This window comes from Phyllopteryx taeniolatus, chromosome 3 (assembly GCF_024500385.1).
Source record: "Phyllopteryx taeniolatus isolate TA_2022b chromosome 3, UOR_Ptae_1.2, whole genome shotgun sequence".
Taxonomy (NCBI): Eukaryota; Metazoa; Chordata; class Actinopteri; order Syngnathiformes; family Syngnathidae; genus Phyllopteryx; species Phyllopteryx taeniolatus.
The window spans coordinates 8,539,421-8,558,299 of NC_084504.1; the positions used below are offsets into that span (position 1 = coordinate 8,539,421).

The window sequence follows — 18,879 nt, forward strand, 5'->3', positions numbered from 1 at the left end:
TCAAATAATGAACACAAACAGGAATATTATTAACACTGGACAAATGCATTTAATTGCATTTCAATAGAAAACTGTTGAAAAACTAAGAGAAAATATCCCTGGCCAAAATGAAACGCACCAAAAGCTGAAGTGACAGTTTTTCTTGGAACGGTATTCCCTTCAAATGGTTTCTGTGTGGCAGCTGAAAAGTTGGATCACATGTTGGAGGGTGTAAGTGCTTTGCTGGTATGAACACTCCTTTTTGCACAATTTGCACAAAACCACGCTTCCATCGGGTAGTTTTTTTTAAATGAAATCTACCTCCCATCAAGTCCTAGCAACGCTGTTTCATCCAATTTCTCCATTTTGGTAGCTGAGCTCTGATGTGTGCGTCAGTGTAATTGGTATTCCGGGAAATCGTGCACTGACAAAGGATCTGTGTTGTTTGGAACACAAAATGCGATTAAAATGCATCAATATTTTTAAACTAATTAATTTGTTTGTAATTAATGAATCGTGATTAATGCATTAAAGCTCCACCCCTAATATTTAATATTTGCCTATACTGTACATGTTTTAAACACAAAAATACGGGGCAATCATCTGCCTGCACTTTCCCTTGAATTTTCACAATTTCTTTCCAATCATTTATTTATTTATTTGTATCTTTCCCCCGCAGCCGAAACCCACAACCTGCAGTCTCTGCACACCATCTTGTCCACGGGCTCCCCCCTCAAGCCCCAAAGCTACGACTACGTGTACCGCTGCATCAAAAGTGACGTGCTGCTGGGCTCCATCTCGGGTGATTTTTATTTGTTTTTTCTCCTCTTTTATTCCCCTACGTGTGGTTCATCCACACACAAGCTTACAAAAATGATTGACACATAAAGGGAAAAATGTATAGAAAAGTACATTTTTCCACACCCACACACCCACAGAGGCCCTTTCGGTTCATTGTTGTGCTGACAGCGTGGCAGAATGCTATCTGTCTCTGTGTGAGCTCTGAAACATTTAACATTTACTGACTGACACATTATGCGCACCGACACGTTGCACACAACGTCAACGGAGTAGACGTGAAAATATGGACAGTAAAATGTTCTTACACATCCACAAATAGATTGTCCCTCCCACCAAGTAATATATGGAGCCATATTTTTTATGTGTTATTTACAGGCTTTTACACTTTATATTACACATAGCGACAAAAGGTCCTAGAAGTTAACGTAGCTAGTCCATAGCACGATATAAGTGTAATCCCATAGATATGAATAGATAGATCCCAGAGGTTGGAAGGAACGCGCTACATTTACTTCGTTACATTTACTCAAGTAACATTGTGGATAAATTTTACTTACTCAGAGTAGTTTTAATGAAGCATACGTTTTATTTTTACTTGAGTATTTATGTTAAGAAGAAACAGTACTTTTATTCTGTTACAATAATCTATATGCCACTCGTTACTTTCATTTATCAATAATTGTGCTCGTGATCTATTTTTAGACTTTCGTTTTCGACTTCCCCATGGGGCGCCGTTGCTCCAATCCACTGTGATTAGCACAGTAATATTTGGCTCAAGTTCACCAATCAAACGACACAAGTCTTCTATTGGGCTTCGCGGGCCAATCAAAGTGAGTCGTGATAGCTGCGCGGGACTCGTGTTTACATTACAGACTACGAAAAACAACAGCGTTAACATGCAGCGTAGTTTTGTCACTGCCCAAACTTGGATATTTCAGCCCACTTCTAACTTGAGAAAACACCTCGCAGTAAGTTGCCGATTTTTTTACTGTTGTTTTTGCCGTGCATATGGCAACATTAGCAATATTTTATGGTCACAAGTAATTGGAAGATATGCATCTTCTGGGGTACGTTCTCTCTCTCTCTCTCTCGCTCTCTCTGTTTCTCTCTCACTCTCTCTCATTCTCTCTCTCTCTCTCTTGCTCTTTCTCTTTCTCTCTCTCTCTCTCTCTCCCTCTCTCTGTGTGTATATGTGTGTGTGTCTCTCTCGCTCTCTCACACACACACACACACACACACTTTATCAATGTCTGGTCAGCAAACAGCTTCTTCATTGAGTCATTTATGTGGATGAAGCAAATAATGTTTCTGTAAGGCCCTATGCATGTGTTGTTGTTTTTTCTCCACTTAAAAATTTAAATGGTGGCAGGTGTGTGTGGACTCCCATTGAACATGAGTTTGAATGTGATCTGTTACTTCTGAACACAGCCAGATGACAGTTATTAGAGACAGTTCATCCTTGTGCAAACAGATTTATTTTTATTTATTTTATTTGAACTTTATTTAACCAGGTAAAAGAACAGTTAAAACATAACATCTATTTTGCAATGGTGAACTGGCCAAGAAAGCAGCAAGTTAAACATTAAGTCCAAGTCAATTACATTCAAGAATGTGACAGTTGTTTATTTTCACCTCCACTCTCAAAAAGATACAAAAATAAATCAGTTGAGTTGTACAAATTTTAGGTCACATTAATGGTGGGAAAAGTTTTAAAATGATTTGGCTTGGTCAAAATGATTTTACAATACAAAAATATGGCATTTGAACAAGGTTGTGTTTACTTTTTTATATCCACTACAGCCTTGTTTCTCTTTTTTGTGATCTGCCTGGTGAGCCTGCAGTATTATTCTGTTTTAAGTTGTAGAAATAATTTAGTATAACACCATCTCTTGTAGCTGAATTTGTCTGAATTTATTTTATAAAGATTTTAGTGTTTTAGATTAAGTGGTATTCATATTCTATTTAGTTTTGTTTTATTTGACCTTCAGGCTCTGATTTAAAAAATAAATCAGAAGTTACTCATGAGTTACTCAGTACTCAGTAGTTTTTTCACTGAGTACTTTCTTACTCTGAATTATTTGGAGGACTACTTTTTACGTTTACTTGAGTCATATTATTCTAAAGTAACAGTACTCTTACTTGAGTACAATATTTGGCTACTCTACCCACATGTGGTAGATACGACTCACGTCTTTTGAGCTGCATGCCTACAGCGACGTTTAGGTTGAGTAGGTCATAGTCATCGTCACGAGTGTTTTTGAAAATTCAGCCCCGGAACGGGTTTTACTTAGCCACATGAAATTTGGTAGACATGTCTATCACAACTAGACCCACAAAAATATTCTCAAGAAACCATGTCTGAAAAGATACAGAAAGTCAGATATTTTGGTTCAAAGCAACCATTCAGGGCCATTTTTCCATTTGCCAGGCTCCCTTGAATTGTTTGAAAATTCAGTCCCCGAATCCTGTTTCACTTTGGTAATAATTTGGTAGGTATGTCTATCTTGAGTATTCCCACAAAAATGTCTCAAGAAGCCATGCCTAAAAAGACACAAGACTGTAATTCTGGATTGAGGTGGCCATTTTAAGGTCAATTTGCCCTTAACTTTATTTTGCCCAATTTTGTTAAGCGTAACTAGCGTGTCTTCTAGTGACATACAAGTTACATATGCACTCGTTTACTGTACATATTAATTTTCACCCATTTCAACAGTGGGCCACGCCCCGTTTGCTTTTCCTCGTTGTTGTCAAGAACGACAGCAGGCTGTGATGCAATTGGCTGCCAGCCTACCTAGCCTTGACCCCTAGGGCCATGACTGTGTGTGTTTGTGTTTGTGTGTGCGTGCGTGCGTGTGTGTCAGGATTTATCCCAGCATATGTGGCCAACTGGTGGTCATTGTGACATATGCGACGGGACCCCTCTACCCATTTCACCCTGACAACACACCCTCTCTGTATGTGTGTGTCATGTGCGTGCGTACATGCATGTACCAGTGTCGTGTGTGTCTTTACTGTGTCCAAGTGTGTGTGTGCGTGTGTGTGTGTGTGTGTTACAGAGAAATTACTTCAGCAGGTGATGTGAGACCCCCATTGCTTCTCATTGGGGGATTTTAACACTTTCACTGCTGAGTTACCCCATCCTGATTTAAGATGGTCTGGCTCTCCATATGTCATTCTCCCTCTCTGCTGTCATCTTGTTTTACCCTGCACATCCCAGTCACTGGCTCGTCCGGCTCCTTCCCTCAAGTAGGCGCTACCGATCAATGCAAACTCGAACTAGCAGACATTCCAACAGCTTCTTCCCTCTTGAAATCAACTTCTTAAACAGCTAACTTACAATTCTATTGCAACATGCTGCCATTTTCTTTTGTCTTGAGTTTGTTGTCACATTTCTGTCGGGAAAATTCAGCCACTGAAGCCAGTTTAACTTAGCAACATAAAATTTGGTAGACATATATCATGAGTAGATCTATAAAAAATAAAGTTTCAAGAAGCTATGCCTGAAAAGACACAGGTAGGCTTTTTATTTTGGATTAAAGTTGCCATTTTGGGATCATTTTGGCCATTTACATCTGTCCTTCAAAGATGAACCACTCTTTCCAGATTTTTTCCGATTGCTTCCAAAATTGGACTACATATACAGGACAGACACCGCAAAAAAATAAAAAATGTTAAAAAATCATGAATTTTGCCCGCCAACTCTGTCACAGGATTTCAAAGGTTCTCTCACATGAGAAGCATTCTCTCACATGAGAAGCATTGAGATAGAAATACATGTCTGGTATTGAGATAAATGTAGTAAAAACAGGGGAGTGTCTTACATGTTCTGTACTTTCACTTGCACATGACACCAAAGGAAGCAACAGTGCCTAAAATACACTTTGTGTGCCTGCCCATACAAGTCAGCACAATAATGAAATAATTGTGCATCTTCCCACTCTTGAGCTTGTCATTTAATCAGAAGTTTCCTCTGGACCCCCCTGGGATCTCATTAAACCTCGGTATGAGAGCCTGATATAATAAAAGTGAGGCCCAGGGATTGATGAGAAGAAGAAGACAAGATAGAAAGGAAGCAAGGAAGGGCAGAGAGCAGCAAACAAGATGGATGACGGAGGCTGCCATGCATACCAGGTAGATGTGGAACAATGAAAGAAAGGAGATAAATTGCACTCGTCAGAAACACCACAAAGTGCAAAGAGACAAATGGAGAGAAAAAATATCACTCCCCAGAGCCAGTTTAATTTAGCAACATGAGATTACCATCAGTCGACCCACAAAAAGGTCTCAAGAAGCCATGCCTGAAAAGTAGGGGTGTAATGGTTCACAGAAGTCACGGTTCGGTACCTCGTTTTTGGGGTCACGGTTTGTTACAAGTTTGGTACAACAGGAAAAAGCAACAAAAAGTCCCAAATGCATAATTTGAGGTTTCTTTTCATTTATTTTCAGCAGACAGAACTGTTGTGTTAGTAATAGAAGTAGACTATTTAGAACTAACTGAGATAAATTGGTATACGCTGCAGAGTATTTATGCACTACGCAAAGGTAAGTTTAATTACATGTATTTATTTAACCTGGTAAGGCAATTGAGAAGTGCAAGTATGATAAAAAAAATACATCCTGTATACAGCACATATACAATGTGATATAGTTACATATGTGCATAAAACATATTATATCATAGCATATGATGAATACAAGATTCATAACAGGCTAAAAACAGGTGCACCGATCATGTAGAATATCCCTCACTAAAGTTTTTAAGCGATGATGTTGGGATGAAATATCTGCAGTAAAAAAATAAAATAAATGTTTGTCTACATTGTCAGTAGCCTTGGCAGACTACTACAGGCACCTGCTGTTGATAAAAATGTTTCAGTGGGGACTGAGGCAGCCAGGTAAAATATGGTAAAATAGTAAATAAAAAACTTTTATTTTGCCTTGCTTTACTCTGCTCTCTACAGCCAGGTCAACATTGCAAAAGCAAATCTATTCTCAATTGCCTTACCTGGATAGGTAAAGGTTAAATAAATAAATACTGTAAGGTAACATGCCAGCATAGCTTGATTTGGATAAACAGACTTACTAGACTTCCACCCACAAGAGGTTTGGAATGCATTTTAGGGTCAATTTCGCCATTTCCAGGAGTCCATCAAAGACGAACTCGTCGAAAGCCCTTGAAACCTGTTTCACTTAGCAACGCAAACTTTAGTAAACTTGTCTATAGTGAGCAAACCCACAAAAAAAAGTTTGGATGCCTGAAAAGACAGGGAGTCTGCCATTTTGCTTTGAAGTGGACATTTTAGGCTAATTTTGGGCATTTTTTCAGCGGTCCTTCAAAAATGAACTCGTCCTAGAGATTTTGTGCAATTCTTGCCAAATTTAAACCACGTCTACTAAAGAGATGGGCATCAAGAGTTTTTGTTTTCCTCATTGCGTGTGGTCGAAGCATGCAGGGAAGTTGGATGACTGGCTCTAAAATCCAAAACTCAACTCAGACAACCTCAAGGTCTTATTAAAAAATTCAGCCACTGAAGCCAGTTTCACTTGCAACATGAAATTTGGGAGGCATGACAATCATGAGTAGACTCACAAAAAGTCTCAGGAATCCATGCCTGAAAAGAAACAGGAAATCTGCTATGTTGTTATGACGCTATAGATCTTATACTTTAGATCAGGGTAACAGCGCTAAACATTATGGGTGTCCCAATCCGATCTTTGAGATTGGAAATCTGTCCGATGTCAGCAAAAAAACGAGTATCGGATTGGACCGGATCTAAAATGTTTGTTTTACCACTCTTATACAAGCAGTCCAATGCATGCTGCCCCAGCACTTCTATCCACCAGCGCCCGGACAGCATGCAGAGCCCCTGTGATCACAACTACAGGTTGTTAAGGTGGTATCATAGTAGCAGGGAGTAAGAGTGGATGTTTCTTGCTTAAAGTTGTTTGACACTCCAGTTGAAATTCACTGTAGAACTAACCACAAATAAAATAAATACACCTATTGAATGTTCAGATACATCACAGACTTAGTTTTTTTTCTTCGTTTTTGTTCACAAAAATCGCTAGCTCAAAGCTAGACATACATAAATATCTCAAGAAGCCATGCCTGAAAAGACACAGAAAGTCTGCTATTTTGTTTTGAAGTTGCCATTTTAGGGTCAATTTGGCCAATTCCAGGATTCTGTCAAGGACAAACTCCTCTATCAGATTTTGTCTGATTTAACCCACATTTGAACCATCCATCCATTTTCCGAACCGCTTCTCCTCACTAGGGTCGCAGGCGTGCTGGAGCCTATCCCAGCTATCATCGGGCAGGAGGCGGGGTACACCCTGAACTGGTTGCCAGCCAATCCCAGGGCAGATACAAACAAAGAACCATTCACACTCACATTCACACCGATGGGCAATTTAGAGTTTTCAATTAACCTACCATGCATGTTTTTGGGATGTGGGAGGAAACCGGAGTGCCCGGAGAAAACCCACGCAGGCACGGGGAGAACATGCAAACTCCACACAGGCGGGACCGAGGATTGAACGCTCTAACCAGTCGGCCACCGTGGCGCCATTTGAACCATGTATGTTAAATAACCAATTACGATTAAAATGTTTTTTTTTGTTGTTTTTTTTTTTCTGTATTAACACAGGTGGCACAGACATCGTGTCATGTTTCATGGGTCATAACCCAACAGTGCCGGTGTATCGGGGAGAGATCCAGACAAGGAACCTGGGCATGGCTGTAGGAAGCGTGGAACTTTGAAGGTAAGCGATGAGTGTTGTAGATTAACAAACATACAATTGGGCCTGCAAAGTTAACCTTGGGCAATGAACTGTCATAACAGCGCACACTTGTTCTCCTGAGAGGACTTTTTAATCCAAGAGTAATTAGACGGAACAGAGTAAACTCGTCTGAAAAAAAACATAAGCCAATTTTTTAATCTAGCTTTCAAGCTATTCCTATTTTTTTTGCCCATTGATTTTTGATTAAGTCCCCTGCTGGCCAGTGGATCATTTAGAGACACTTTCTGTGGGGAAAGAGTTCGCTAAGCCCCTTTAACTGAGGGAGAAGAAAGGGATACAACACCAGGTGTGTGTGTGTGTGTGTGTGTGTGCGCGTGCGTGCGTGCGCGCCTGTGTGTGTTTAATATGTTTGTTGTGTAGGTAAGCCTGTTTGGGGAGAAAGTGGCGAGCTGGTGTGTTTGAAACCCATTCCGTGCCAGCCCACGCATTTCTGGAATGACGACAACAGCAGCAAGTACCGCAAAGCCTACTTCTCCACCTTCCCGGGTCAGTAGAAAGTCGTGAAGTAGTTTTCAGATTTTGAAATTCTAAAACTTGTTTGGATTGTGGAAAAACGGTTCTAAGGATATGAACAGCGTATAATGAACTAGTTTTCTCAGCGGAGAAATAATTTGTGGTCGCAAGTAGTAAAAGACAAAATTATTGGATTAAAATTAACACTAATATTTTTTTTAAAAACAGGAATATTCGGAAAAAAATGTAATTATAAATTAAAATTTTAATTATTGACAACATTAGAGCGGCACCTGTGGTTGTATTTGAACTAGGCACACCTGAAACACACTGCTTCTTTGTGTAACATCATGGAAAAGACAAAAGAAATCAGACAAGATATCAGGATGAGAAATGTGGACATGCACAAGTCTGGTTCATCCTTGGGTGCAATTTCCAGATCCCTGAAGGTGCGACGTTCATCTTTTCAAGCAAGTATAAACACCATGGGAATGTCCAGGCATCTTACCGCTCAGGAAGGAGACAGGTTCTGTGTCCTACAGATGAATATGCTTTGGTCCGAAATGTGCATACAGTCCCCTCTAAAGGTATTGGAACGGCAAGGTCAAGTCCTTTGTTTTTGTTGTCTACTGAAGACATTTGGGTTTCAGATCAAAAGATGAATATGAGACAAAAGTTCAGAATACCAGCTTTTATTTCATGGTATTTACATCTAGATGTGTTAAACAACTCAGGACAGATCACCTTTTGTTTGAACCCACCCACTTTTCAAGCGAGCAAAAATATTGGAACATGTGACTGATGGGTGTTTCTAGTTCCTCAGGTGTTGCCTTTTAGATTGATTGCTTAAACATACTGCTTCTTTCTGGCTTTGGGTTTCACATGTGAAAACTGCATTTGCTGTTAAGCAAACATGAATACCAGAAAACCGTCTATGGGAGAAAAGCAATCCACTTTGAAGCTGAGAGAAGAGAGAAAATCAATCAGAGCTATTGCACAAACATTGGGCATAGCCAATACAACAATTTGGAATGTCCTGAAAACAAAAGAAACTGGTGTACTGAGCAACAGACTTCGAACAGGTCGGCCAAGGGTATCAACAGCAGTTGATGACAGAAACATTGTGAAAGCCGTGAAGAAACACACAGACAACTGTCAGTGACATCACTGTCATCCTCCACAGGGCATATCACAATCCACTGTTCGAAGACTTCGAGAGAAGAAATATACAGGTCATACCATAAAATGCAAACCACTCATCAGCAAAAACAATCTGAAGGCCAGATTGGATTTTGCAAAGAAGTACAGAGATGAGCCACAAAGGTTTTGGAACAAAGTTTTATGGACTGATGAGACCAAGATTAACCGCTACCAAAGTGATGGAAAGGCCAAAGCATGTAGAAAAAAAGGATCTGCTTATGATCCAAAACACACAAGCTCATCTGTGAAGCATGGTGGAGGTAATGTCATGGCTTGGGCTTGCATGGCTGCTTCTGGAACAGGCTCACTAGTCTTGATTGATGATGTAACTTGTGATGAATTCTGAAGTCTACAAAACCATTTTGTTTGGCAATTTACAGAAAAATGCATCCAAACTAATCGGGAGAAGCTTCATCATGGAACAAGACTGACCCAAAACACACTGCCAACACAACAAAGGACTTCATCAGGGGAAAAAGTGGAAGGTCTTAGACTGGCCAAGTCAATCACCGGACCTTAACCCAATGGAGCATTCATTTTAACTCCTGAAGAGGAGACTGAAGGAAGAAACCCCCAGAACCAAACAAGAACTGAAAAAGGCTGCAGTAAAGGCCTGGAAAAGCATTTCAAATGAAGAATGAAACAGTCTGGTGAAGTCAATGGGGCGCTGGCTTGATGAAGTTATTGCTAGTAAGGGTTATGTCAAAATATATTAAATATTATTCGCTTAATTTAATAATGTCTGGGTGGGTGGTCAAACAAAAGGTGCTCTGTCCTGAGTTGTTTAACACATCTAGATGTAAATACAATGAAATACAAGCTGGAATTCTCAACTTTTGTCTTATATTCATCTTTTGATCTGAAATCCAAATGTCTTCAGTATACAACAAAAACAAAAGAATTGACCTTGCTGTTCCATTACTTTCAGAGGGGACTGTATCAACACAAGAACAAAATCAAAAGTTGTTGTGAAGATGCTGGCTTAAGCTGGTAAGAGTGTGTCATTATCCACAGTAAAACGAGAACTGTACCAACATGGGCTGAAAGGCCACGCTACCAGAAAGCCATTACTCTAAAAGAAACAAAACAAAAAAAAGACATTACAGTTTGCAAATCAACACACGGACAAAGACCATAATTTCTGCAGACATGCCCTGTATTCTGACGTAACTAAAATTGAACTGTTGGGCCATAATCACCATTGTTGTTTGGTGGGGAAAAAAAGGGAAACTTGCAAACCTGAGAACACCATCCCAACTTTGAAATATGGGGGTGGCAGCCTCATGTTGTGGGGTTGTTTCACTTCAGGAGGGACTGGTGCGCTTCACAAAATAGATGACATCATGAGAAAAGAACATTATGTGAAAATACTGAAGCAACATCTCAAGACATCCGCCAGGAAGGTAAAGCTCGGGCGCAAATGGGTCTTCCAAATAAACAATGACCCAAACCATTCTGACAGAAGTGGCTTAAGGATAACAGTCAATGTTTTGGAGAGGCCATCGCAAAGCCCTGATCTTACTCCTGTTAAACATTTTTGTTCAGACCTGAAAAGACACATGCGAGCAAGGCAGCCTACAAACATGGCTCAGTTACACCAGTTCTTTCAGGAAGAATGGCCAAAATTCCTGCCAACTATTGTAAGAAGCTTGTGGAAGTTTATCTAAAATGCTTGAACCAGGTCATATCGTTTCAAGGCAATGGTACCAAATACCAGTGAAAACTATGTAAAACCTCTGACTTGAACAAAGTAATGAAAAATTGTCCCCAAAAATTTATCCTAATATTTTATCATTTATCCATCCATTTTCTGAGCCGCTTCTCCTCACTAGGGTCGCGGGCGTGCTGGAGCCTATCCTAGCTGTCATCGGGCAGGAGGCGGGGTACACCCTGAACTGGTTGCCAGCCAATCGCAGGGCACATAGGAACAAACAACCATTCGCACTCACAGTCATGCCTACGGGCAATTTAGAATCTCCAATTCATGCATGTTTTTGGGATGTGGGAGGAAACCGGAGTGCCCGGAGAAAACCCACGCAGGCACGGGGAGAACATGCAAACTCCACACAGGCGGGGCCAGGGATTGAACCCGGGTCCTCAGAACTGTGAGGCTGACGCTCTAACCAGTCGGCCACCGTGCCTCTATCATTAAGTAAACAGAAATAATTTTGGTATTCCTAATTGACCTAAAACAGGAAAAGTTCTGTCTTATTTCATGTCAGTGAGGAAAGAAAATGTCTTTTTATGTACTGTATGTATTAGGGGTGGGACTCTATTGAAAAAATGTATCCAATTAACGAGAGGCTAATTAATCAAGATTAATTAATTTGATTTTAATCGTATAAAAATATTTGTCCTAAAAAGCAACATGGTTTAATTTAAATGGATTTTAGTGGATGACTGAATCATATAATGGACATAATATTGGTAACTCTGGAAAAATGCATTTAATTGCATTTCAGTACAAAACAGTACAAAACTAATATAAAATATCCCTGGCCAAAATTAAACAGACCTAAAGTTAAAATGCCATTTTAGGACAGTTTTTCTTTTAATTATTATTATTTTTTTTTTTTAAAGAACAATATTGCCTTTAAATGGTTTCTGCTTGGCAGTTGAAAAGTTGGATAAGATACTGGAGGGTTAAAATGCTTGGGTGGTATGAAAACTCCTTTTGCCCAATTTACACAAAACCATGCTTATAAAGGCTTCTATCTGGTATATATACACTGTAGGTCTGGAAATAAAATAAGACACCACTGGAAAACTATTATTTTCTGATTTTACTATTCATAGGTATGTTTGAGTAAAATAAGAATTTTTGTTTCATTCTTTAAAGTACTGACAACATTTCTCCCGAATTCCAAATTAAAATATTTTTATTTATAGCTTTTATTTGCAGAAAATGATATGGTCAAAATAACAAAAAAGATGCAACATATTCAGACCTCAAATAACTCAAAGAAAACAAGTTATTTATTTTAAAACATGGGAGTTGGGCCAGTGTTGAGTGCAGTCTATGTCAAATTTGGACCTAAACCTTAATTTCAATCGGTATTCATCTGAAAGGTACACTGGTGTGAAAAAGTGTTTGCCCCCTTCCTGATTTCTTATGTTTTTGCATGTTTGTCACACTTAAATGTTTCCCATCTTCAAACTAATTAAAATATTAGTCAAAGACAACACAAGTAAACACAAAATGCAGTTTTTAAATTGTTTTTATTATTAAGGGAGAAAAAAAAGATACAAACCTACATGGCTCTGTGAGGAAAAACTGATTGCACCCCCCGCTAACACATACTCTTAACTGTGCTTTTTCATACCCGAGTTCAATTCCTCTAGCCAGACAGGTCGGATACTGCCCGCCTGACAGAGTAGAGCAAAACATCCAAACAAGTTAGACATCATGCTGAGATCTAGAAATTCTGGAACAAATGACAAAGAAACTAATTGAGATCTGTGAGTGTGTAAAAGGTAACAAAGCCATTTCTAAAGCATTGGAACTCCAGCGAACCACAGTGAGAGCAATTATCCACTAATGGCAAAAACGTAGAACAGAGGTGAAGCTTCCTAGGAGTGGCTGGCCAACCAAAATTACCCAAGAGCGCAGCGACAACTCATCCAAGAGCTCACAAAAGACCCCACAACAACATTCAAAGAAATGCAGGCCTCACTTGCCTCAGTTAAGGTCAGTGTTCATGACTCCACCATAAGAAAGAGACTGGGGGAAAATGGCCTGCATGGCAGAGTTCCAAGACGAAAGCCACTGCCGAGCAAAAAGAACATTAAGGCTCGTCTTAATTTTGCCAGAAGACATCTTGATGATCCCCAAGACCTTTAGGAAAATACTCTGTGGTCTGAAGAGACAAAAGTTAAACGTTTTGGAAGGTGTACGTCCCAGTACATCTGCCGTAAAAGTAACACTGCATTTCAGAAAAATAACATCATACCAACAGTAAAATATGGTGGTGGTAGTGTGATGGTCTGGGGCTGTTTTGCTACTTCGGGACCTGGAAGACTTGCTGTGATAAATGGAACCATGACTTCTGCTGTCTACTAAAAAATCCTGAAGGAGAATGTCCGACCATTTGTGCGTGACCGCAAGCTGAAACGAACTTCGGTTCTGCAGCAGGAGAATGATCCAAAACACACCAGCAAGTCCACCTCTGAATGGCTGAAGAAAAACAAAATCAAGACTTTGGAATGGCCTAGTCAAAGTCCCTGACCTGAATCCTATTGAGATGCTGTGGCATGACCTTTAAAAAGGCGGTTCATGCTAAAAAAAAAACTCCAACATGGCTGAATTACAACAATTCTGCAAAGATGAGTGGGCCAAAATTCCTCCACAGCGCTATAAGAGACTCATTGCAAGTTATCGCAAACGCTTGATTGCAGTTGTTGCTGCTATGGGTAGCCCAACCAGTTATTAGGTTTTGGGGGCAATCACTTTCTCCACACAGGGGCATGTAGGTTAGGATGTTTTTTCTCCCTTAATCTTCATTTAAAACATTTGATAATTGGAAACAAGTTTGACAAACTTGCAAAAAAAATATGAAGGGGCTAAACACTTTTTTACACCACTGTGTGCGTTCTCCTCTATTAATTTCTGCGCTTAACTTAAAAATGACCAAAATGGATTTAGCCCACTCTTGTTCTCAGTGTTCATATAATTTATGACTTGTACGTTTACAAGAATGACAATTTGTGTTGTGGTTGGTATTTGTAGGTGTGTGGGCCCACGGTGACTACTGCAAAATCAATCCCAAGACGGGAGGCATTGTCATGCTCGGCAGGAGGTCTGTAAAGCACCCTCGTCTATATTTTTAAAGGGATGAGCTCACGGAAAGACCATCACACTCCCGACAAGTCATGTATTCTACTTTTAAAGTCTTTGAACGAATGTCAAGCACCATAGGTGGACTCCCTTTGTGTATTCCTATTCAGCACACTGTCGAAAAAACACCATTCATATACTCATTAATGCCTAACTTGGTGAAAGAACTTTCCCTGTTTTCAATTTTTTTTAAACATGCACTGTAAGTCACATTTCTGTTTTTTCGCAGTGCTAAAATCATGTTTACAGCAACGTATATCAAAAACATGCCACAAACAATTGTTGATTAACAGTTTAAATCTTTTCTTTTTCGGAAAATGTAGCATCATCAGTTTGTTACGGTGACCTGGAAGTATACAATATAACAAATTGTGAGACACTTTTACATTTCAGAAAACAAATAAACAAAAGCCAAAACACTTTTACATTTCAGAAAACAAATTAACACAAACGGAAACACTTTTACATTTCAGAAAACACATTAACAAAAGCAGAAACACTTTTACTAAAGACAAAACAAATTACAATTGAGACAACCCGGAAAGGAAACGTCCCATTTCACAGACATTCTTAGAAATCCCACAGCCTTTCTCGACAGACCCGCCCCGCTTCAACATGATTGGCTCCTGCATCTCGGAAAGGGTCGGCTATGCAGATGTAACGAGACATCCATCCCAAATATAATTAAAAAAAAAACAAAAGTTTATTATGGTTAGGATTCGGACTCTGGTTGGGGTTAAGGCAGTTTAGTATGAGTTAAGGTTAGGATTATGGTGGTTAAGGCTGGCTCACACCGAGCACCGCCGCCGAACCCGACTGAACTATGGCGCAGTGTGCGTGGTTTGGCAACTGTTTCCTTGAGCGGCCGATCGGTCGGGCCGCTGGTTTTGACGCGATTCAAAATTATAATCTCCCTTGCGCCGCGTCTTCACCTCCCAGTTTACATTCAATCAAAATGCACAGACGCTTTCCCCTACGGTGAAAATCCATTTCCGGGTTTGCGAGCCGTGCCGCCGCCTTGCCTCGGCTCAAGCCATATAAATAGTACGTAAAGCATCAAATGTTGTTTTACATGAATACTAACCTATATTCCTAATGTATAATGTGCATGCGCATGAAACAGCGAAGTTTGTGACCAGAATGTACGTTCCAATGAATGGAGCCGGCAGCTTCCTTTCAAATAGCCATCATTTCAATTGTCGCTAGCATCCTCTCTCTTTAACAACCTGCTTCTTCCTAAACTATTAATCTATCTTTTTATGGTTTAAGAAATGTGATCAAGTACAGTATATAGTATATACAGCATCAAACGCCTATACAGGCTCGCTGTTCAGGGCGTCCATATATAATACAATCAATGTGCGGAGGGGGTGTCGGCAACTCTTATTTTTATGCGATGGTTCGGTCCAGTCGGATTCGACAACGTTGCACAGTGTTCGACGGGCTTTAGGGTTAATGGCAATTATATTAACGCCGCCACACTTAATAAGTCAGATACTTCTTTTACCGTCTGGAAGCAGTGGAACGTGTTCTACCGGGATACAGCAGCTAAGCATTGTGCAGCGGCGCGTGTCCTGGAGCCAGTAAGATCGGAGCAGGGCGTGGCCTTCCAGGATTCCTAATAATGTTGGACGTTCCCTTTCCGGGTTGTCTCAATTGTAATTTGTTTCGTCTTTTGTAAAAGTGTTTCTGCTTGTGTTAATGTGTTTTCTGAAATGTAAAAGTGCTTCAGCTTTTGTTAATTTGTTTTCTGAAATGTAAAAGTGTTTCACAATTTGGCTACTCAGATATTAGAAGAAATTGAATTGCAAAAATAATTGTACAATTTGAAAACAAGACAAAAATACTCCATTATTCCAAAATACTAGACACATGAAAAATATTTAAAAAATAATTCAAAATAGAATATACCAAAAATATTAGAAACAAATAACAGAAATACAGTACAGTATACAGTACAGAAATATTAGATTGAAATAAAAATACCCAAACAATAGTTTAAAAAAATAAAAAGACAATCTATAATAGACAAATATTGGAAAATAACACAAAGTATCAGAAAAAAAGACAAAAATTTAACAACTCAACTTTATTGAGCACTTTAAAAAACAAATGCAGCTGAAACAAAGCGCTGTACAAATAAAAATATATGTATAAAATGTATAAAAATCAATATTAAACAAACATAAAACAAAAACAATTAAATTAATGACAATGATAAAAACATTAAAACAAGGGCAGACTTTCATGCTGAGTTGAAAAAAATTAAAGATATTGTTATAAATCTGTTCATTTAAAAAATTATGGTTTGTCTTGACAGTATTTTCACCCTCTCCCCCCCTTCGTCGTACTTAGGTGTGTATTTGTATTAATGTTTTTTTGTCTGTGTATTTGTTCCACAGTGATGGAACATTGAACCCCAATGGTGTTCGCTTTGGCAGTTCTGAGATCTACAACATTGGTGAGCCTCAAGGGAATCAAGTCTGAAAATGTATTTCGAAATAGGGACAGCGTATATTGTTAAAACATTATAAAAATGTAGAAATACAATATTGTACGCCATAGCTAATGTCCATCTTTATTCCCTTGATAGGTGGATGGTCCCTAAAAAGAAAAGTCACAAGTTAAATAAGCCACAATCAAATCACAACGAATAGGCAGAGTTACAATGCAACTTGAGATAACTTTGACTCCCAAATAACAGTCAGTGTTAGCACAAACCCTATAAAAAAATGTCAAGAAAAGCCTACTAGAACACCTAAACTGAATTTTGGGTTTATCAGAGGCACTTTATATGCTGACTCCCATTTAACATGAGTTTGAATGTGATTGGCTGATTCTTAACCCAGGGACAGTAATAACCCAGTTTGTAATTAACTGTAATTAAGTGACTGCGACAAAGTAACTAACTGTAACCATGTAAAAGTAAATAAGTGATTGTAACTGAGCTTTATTTGGGATTAATCAGAGGCAATTGAAATGGTGTCAGGTGTGTGCTGACTCTTGTTTAACATGAGTTTCAATGTGATTGGCTATTTTGGAACAGAGCCACATGCCCAGTTATAAGAGGGTGTTGCACACTTGTGCAACCTGTCAATTTTTACTTCCAAAATTATTTTTTTTTTTTCAATTGAGTTGTACAGATTGCATTAATGGTGGCTACAGTTTTGAAATGTTATATCTTGGTCTCATTTTTATTTTTATTTATATTTTTTTTACATCGAACAGGGGTGTGCAGACTTTTTATATACACAGAAAATAGTCAATGTAAAACAAATCGTCATGCCTTCCTTTTGTACCTACGGCAGTGGAGGCCTTCGAGGAGGTATCGGACAGCCTGTGCGTGCCTCAGTACAATGCCGACGGCGAGGAGAGGGTGCTCCTGTTCCTCAAGATGGCACCCGAGAAGCCCTTCAGCGCTGAGCTGGTGGCCAAAGTGAAGGCGGCCATTCGGAAAGCGCTGTCCGCCCGTCACGTGCCCGCCCTCCTGCTCCAGATACCTGACATTCCCGTAATAGTACACTCAAAGTATTTAGCAAAAACATGACAGAGGTTTTATCCGTAAAACGTTTTATTACATTTAAATGTAATATTACTGTTAGCCACTAAAGCGTTTGAATATTAATACAGCGCTAAAGCACAATAGCACAATAATTAATTGAAATGTATTGCATATAAAAGGTAAATAAAATTGTACCTGATTAAAACAAACAGTTCTTAAAGATTAAATACAAATTTATTGAACGTAAAAGTTATGAGACTGAACTGTATTTAGATACTTTGGTACTTAGCACTTAGCATTTAGCATTTTTTTAATTGAATTGGCTTTTTGTATTCATTTATTTCAACAAACATAGATGGCACTGATAATTGAAGTAAAATATCACAAGTTGTTAACAAAAGTGATACTAAATGGAGGGCGTTCCAAACCGTTAATAACTCTAAATTAATATGGGACTCAACACGTAAACCAAAAGGCATTCTTTGTGCACATTTAAATATACGAAGCATTTTAACGAAAAGTGATCAGGTGAATCACCTTCTCACTGACTCAAATATTGACTTCCTCTGCCTATCTGAGACATGGCTCCATGAATCTTCGCCCTCAGCAATACTATCTGTACCTGGTTATAAAATGTTTAGAAACGACAGACAGGGTTCTAAGGGAGGAGGTGTTATGATTTATGCCAAGGTCACTTTTAATTGTAATGAAATACATGTTACAGATGAGAATGGATTAGAATTTCTTGGACTAACTGTTTCTTTGTCACAGCAAATGTCTTTTATTCTTGTAGTTATTTATAGGCCTCCCTCATCAAATGCCGCTTTCTATGAAAAGCTGGAAATGTTACTGAAACAACTCAATCTTGCAAAAGAGGTGATAATAATGGGTGACCTAAATGTTAATTGGGAAGTTAACAAAGTTAGGAAAAAATTGAAAAGGGTTATGGATGATATGGATATGACTCAGGTTATTAATGGCCCTACGAGAATTACAAACTCCACCCGAACTCAGATTGATCTAGCCTTTACTAATAGGCCAGAAAGGATCTTGAAGCCATACAATATGCTCACAGGATTGTCTGATCACAATCTTATAATGGTTTCAAGAAAATTAAATAAAAAGCGCTTCAAACCCTTGGCCACCACTGAATCCAATAGGATACCAAAACATGAACAACAAAATTTCCAAGATTCCATCCAAGAAGTAAACTGGGATGTATTACTCGCTGGTAAAAATTTAGATGAGGATTGTTCTAAATTTGCCAACAAAATACAATAAATTATTATACAATTTACACGGATAATTA

At 38.9% G+C, this 18,879-nt stretch overlaps 1 protein-coding gene across 1 annotated transcript in view; it reads left to right on the plus strand.

Moving 5' to 3' along the window:
* Positions 1-18,879, plus strand: part of aacs (acetoacetyl-CoA synthetase) — a 66,543-nt gene that overhangs the window by 43,227 nt on the left and 4,437 nt on the right. The window contains 7 exon segments of the mRNA XM_061766862.1: positions 659-781; positions 7,428-7,522; positions 7,524-7,542; positions 7,942-8,067; positions 13,961-14,030; positions 16,471-16,529; positions 17,377-17,579. Of these exon segments, the coding sequence (XP_061622846.1) occupies positions 659-781; positions 7,428-7,522; positions 7,524-7,542; positions 7,942-8,067; positions 13,961-14,030; positions 16,471-16,529; positions 17,377-17,579 (695 nt within the window).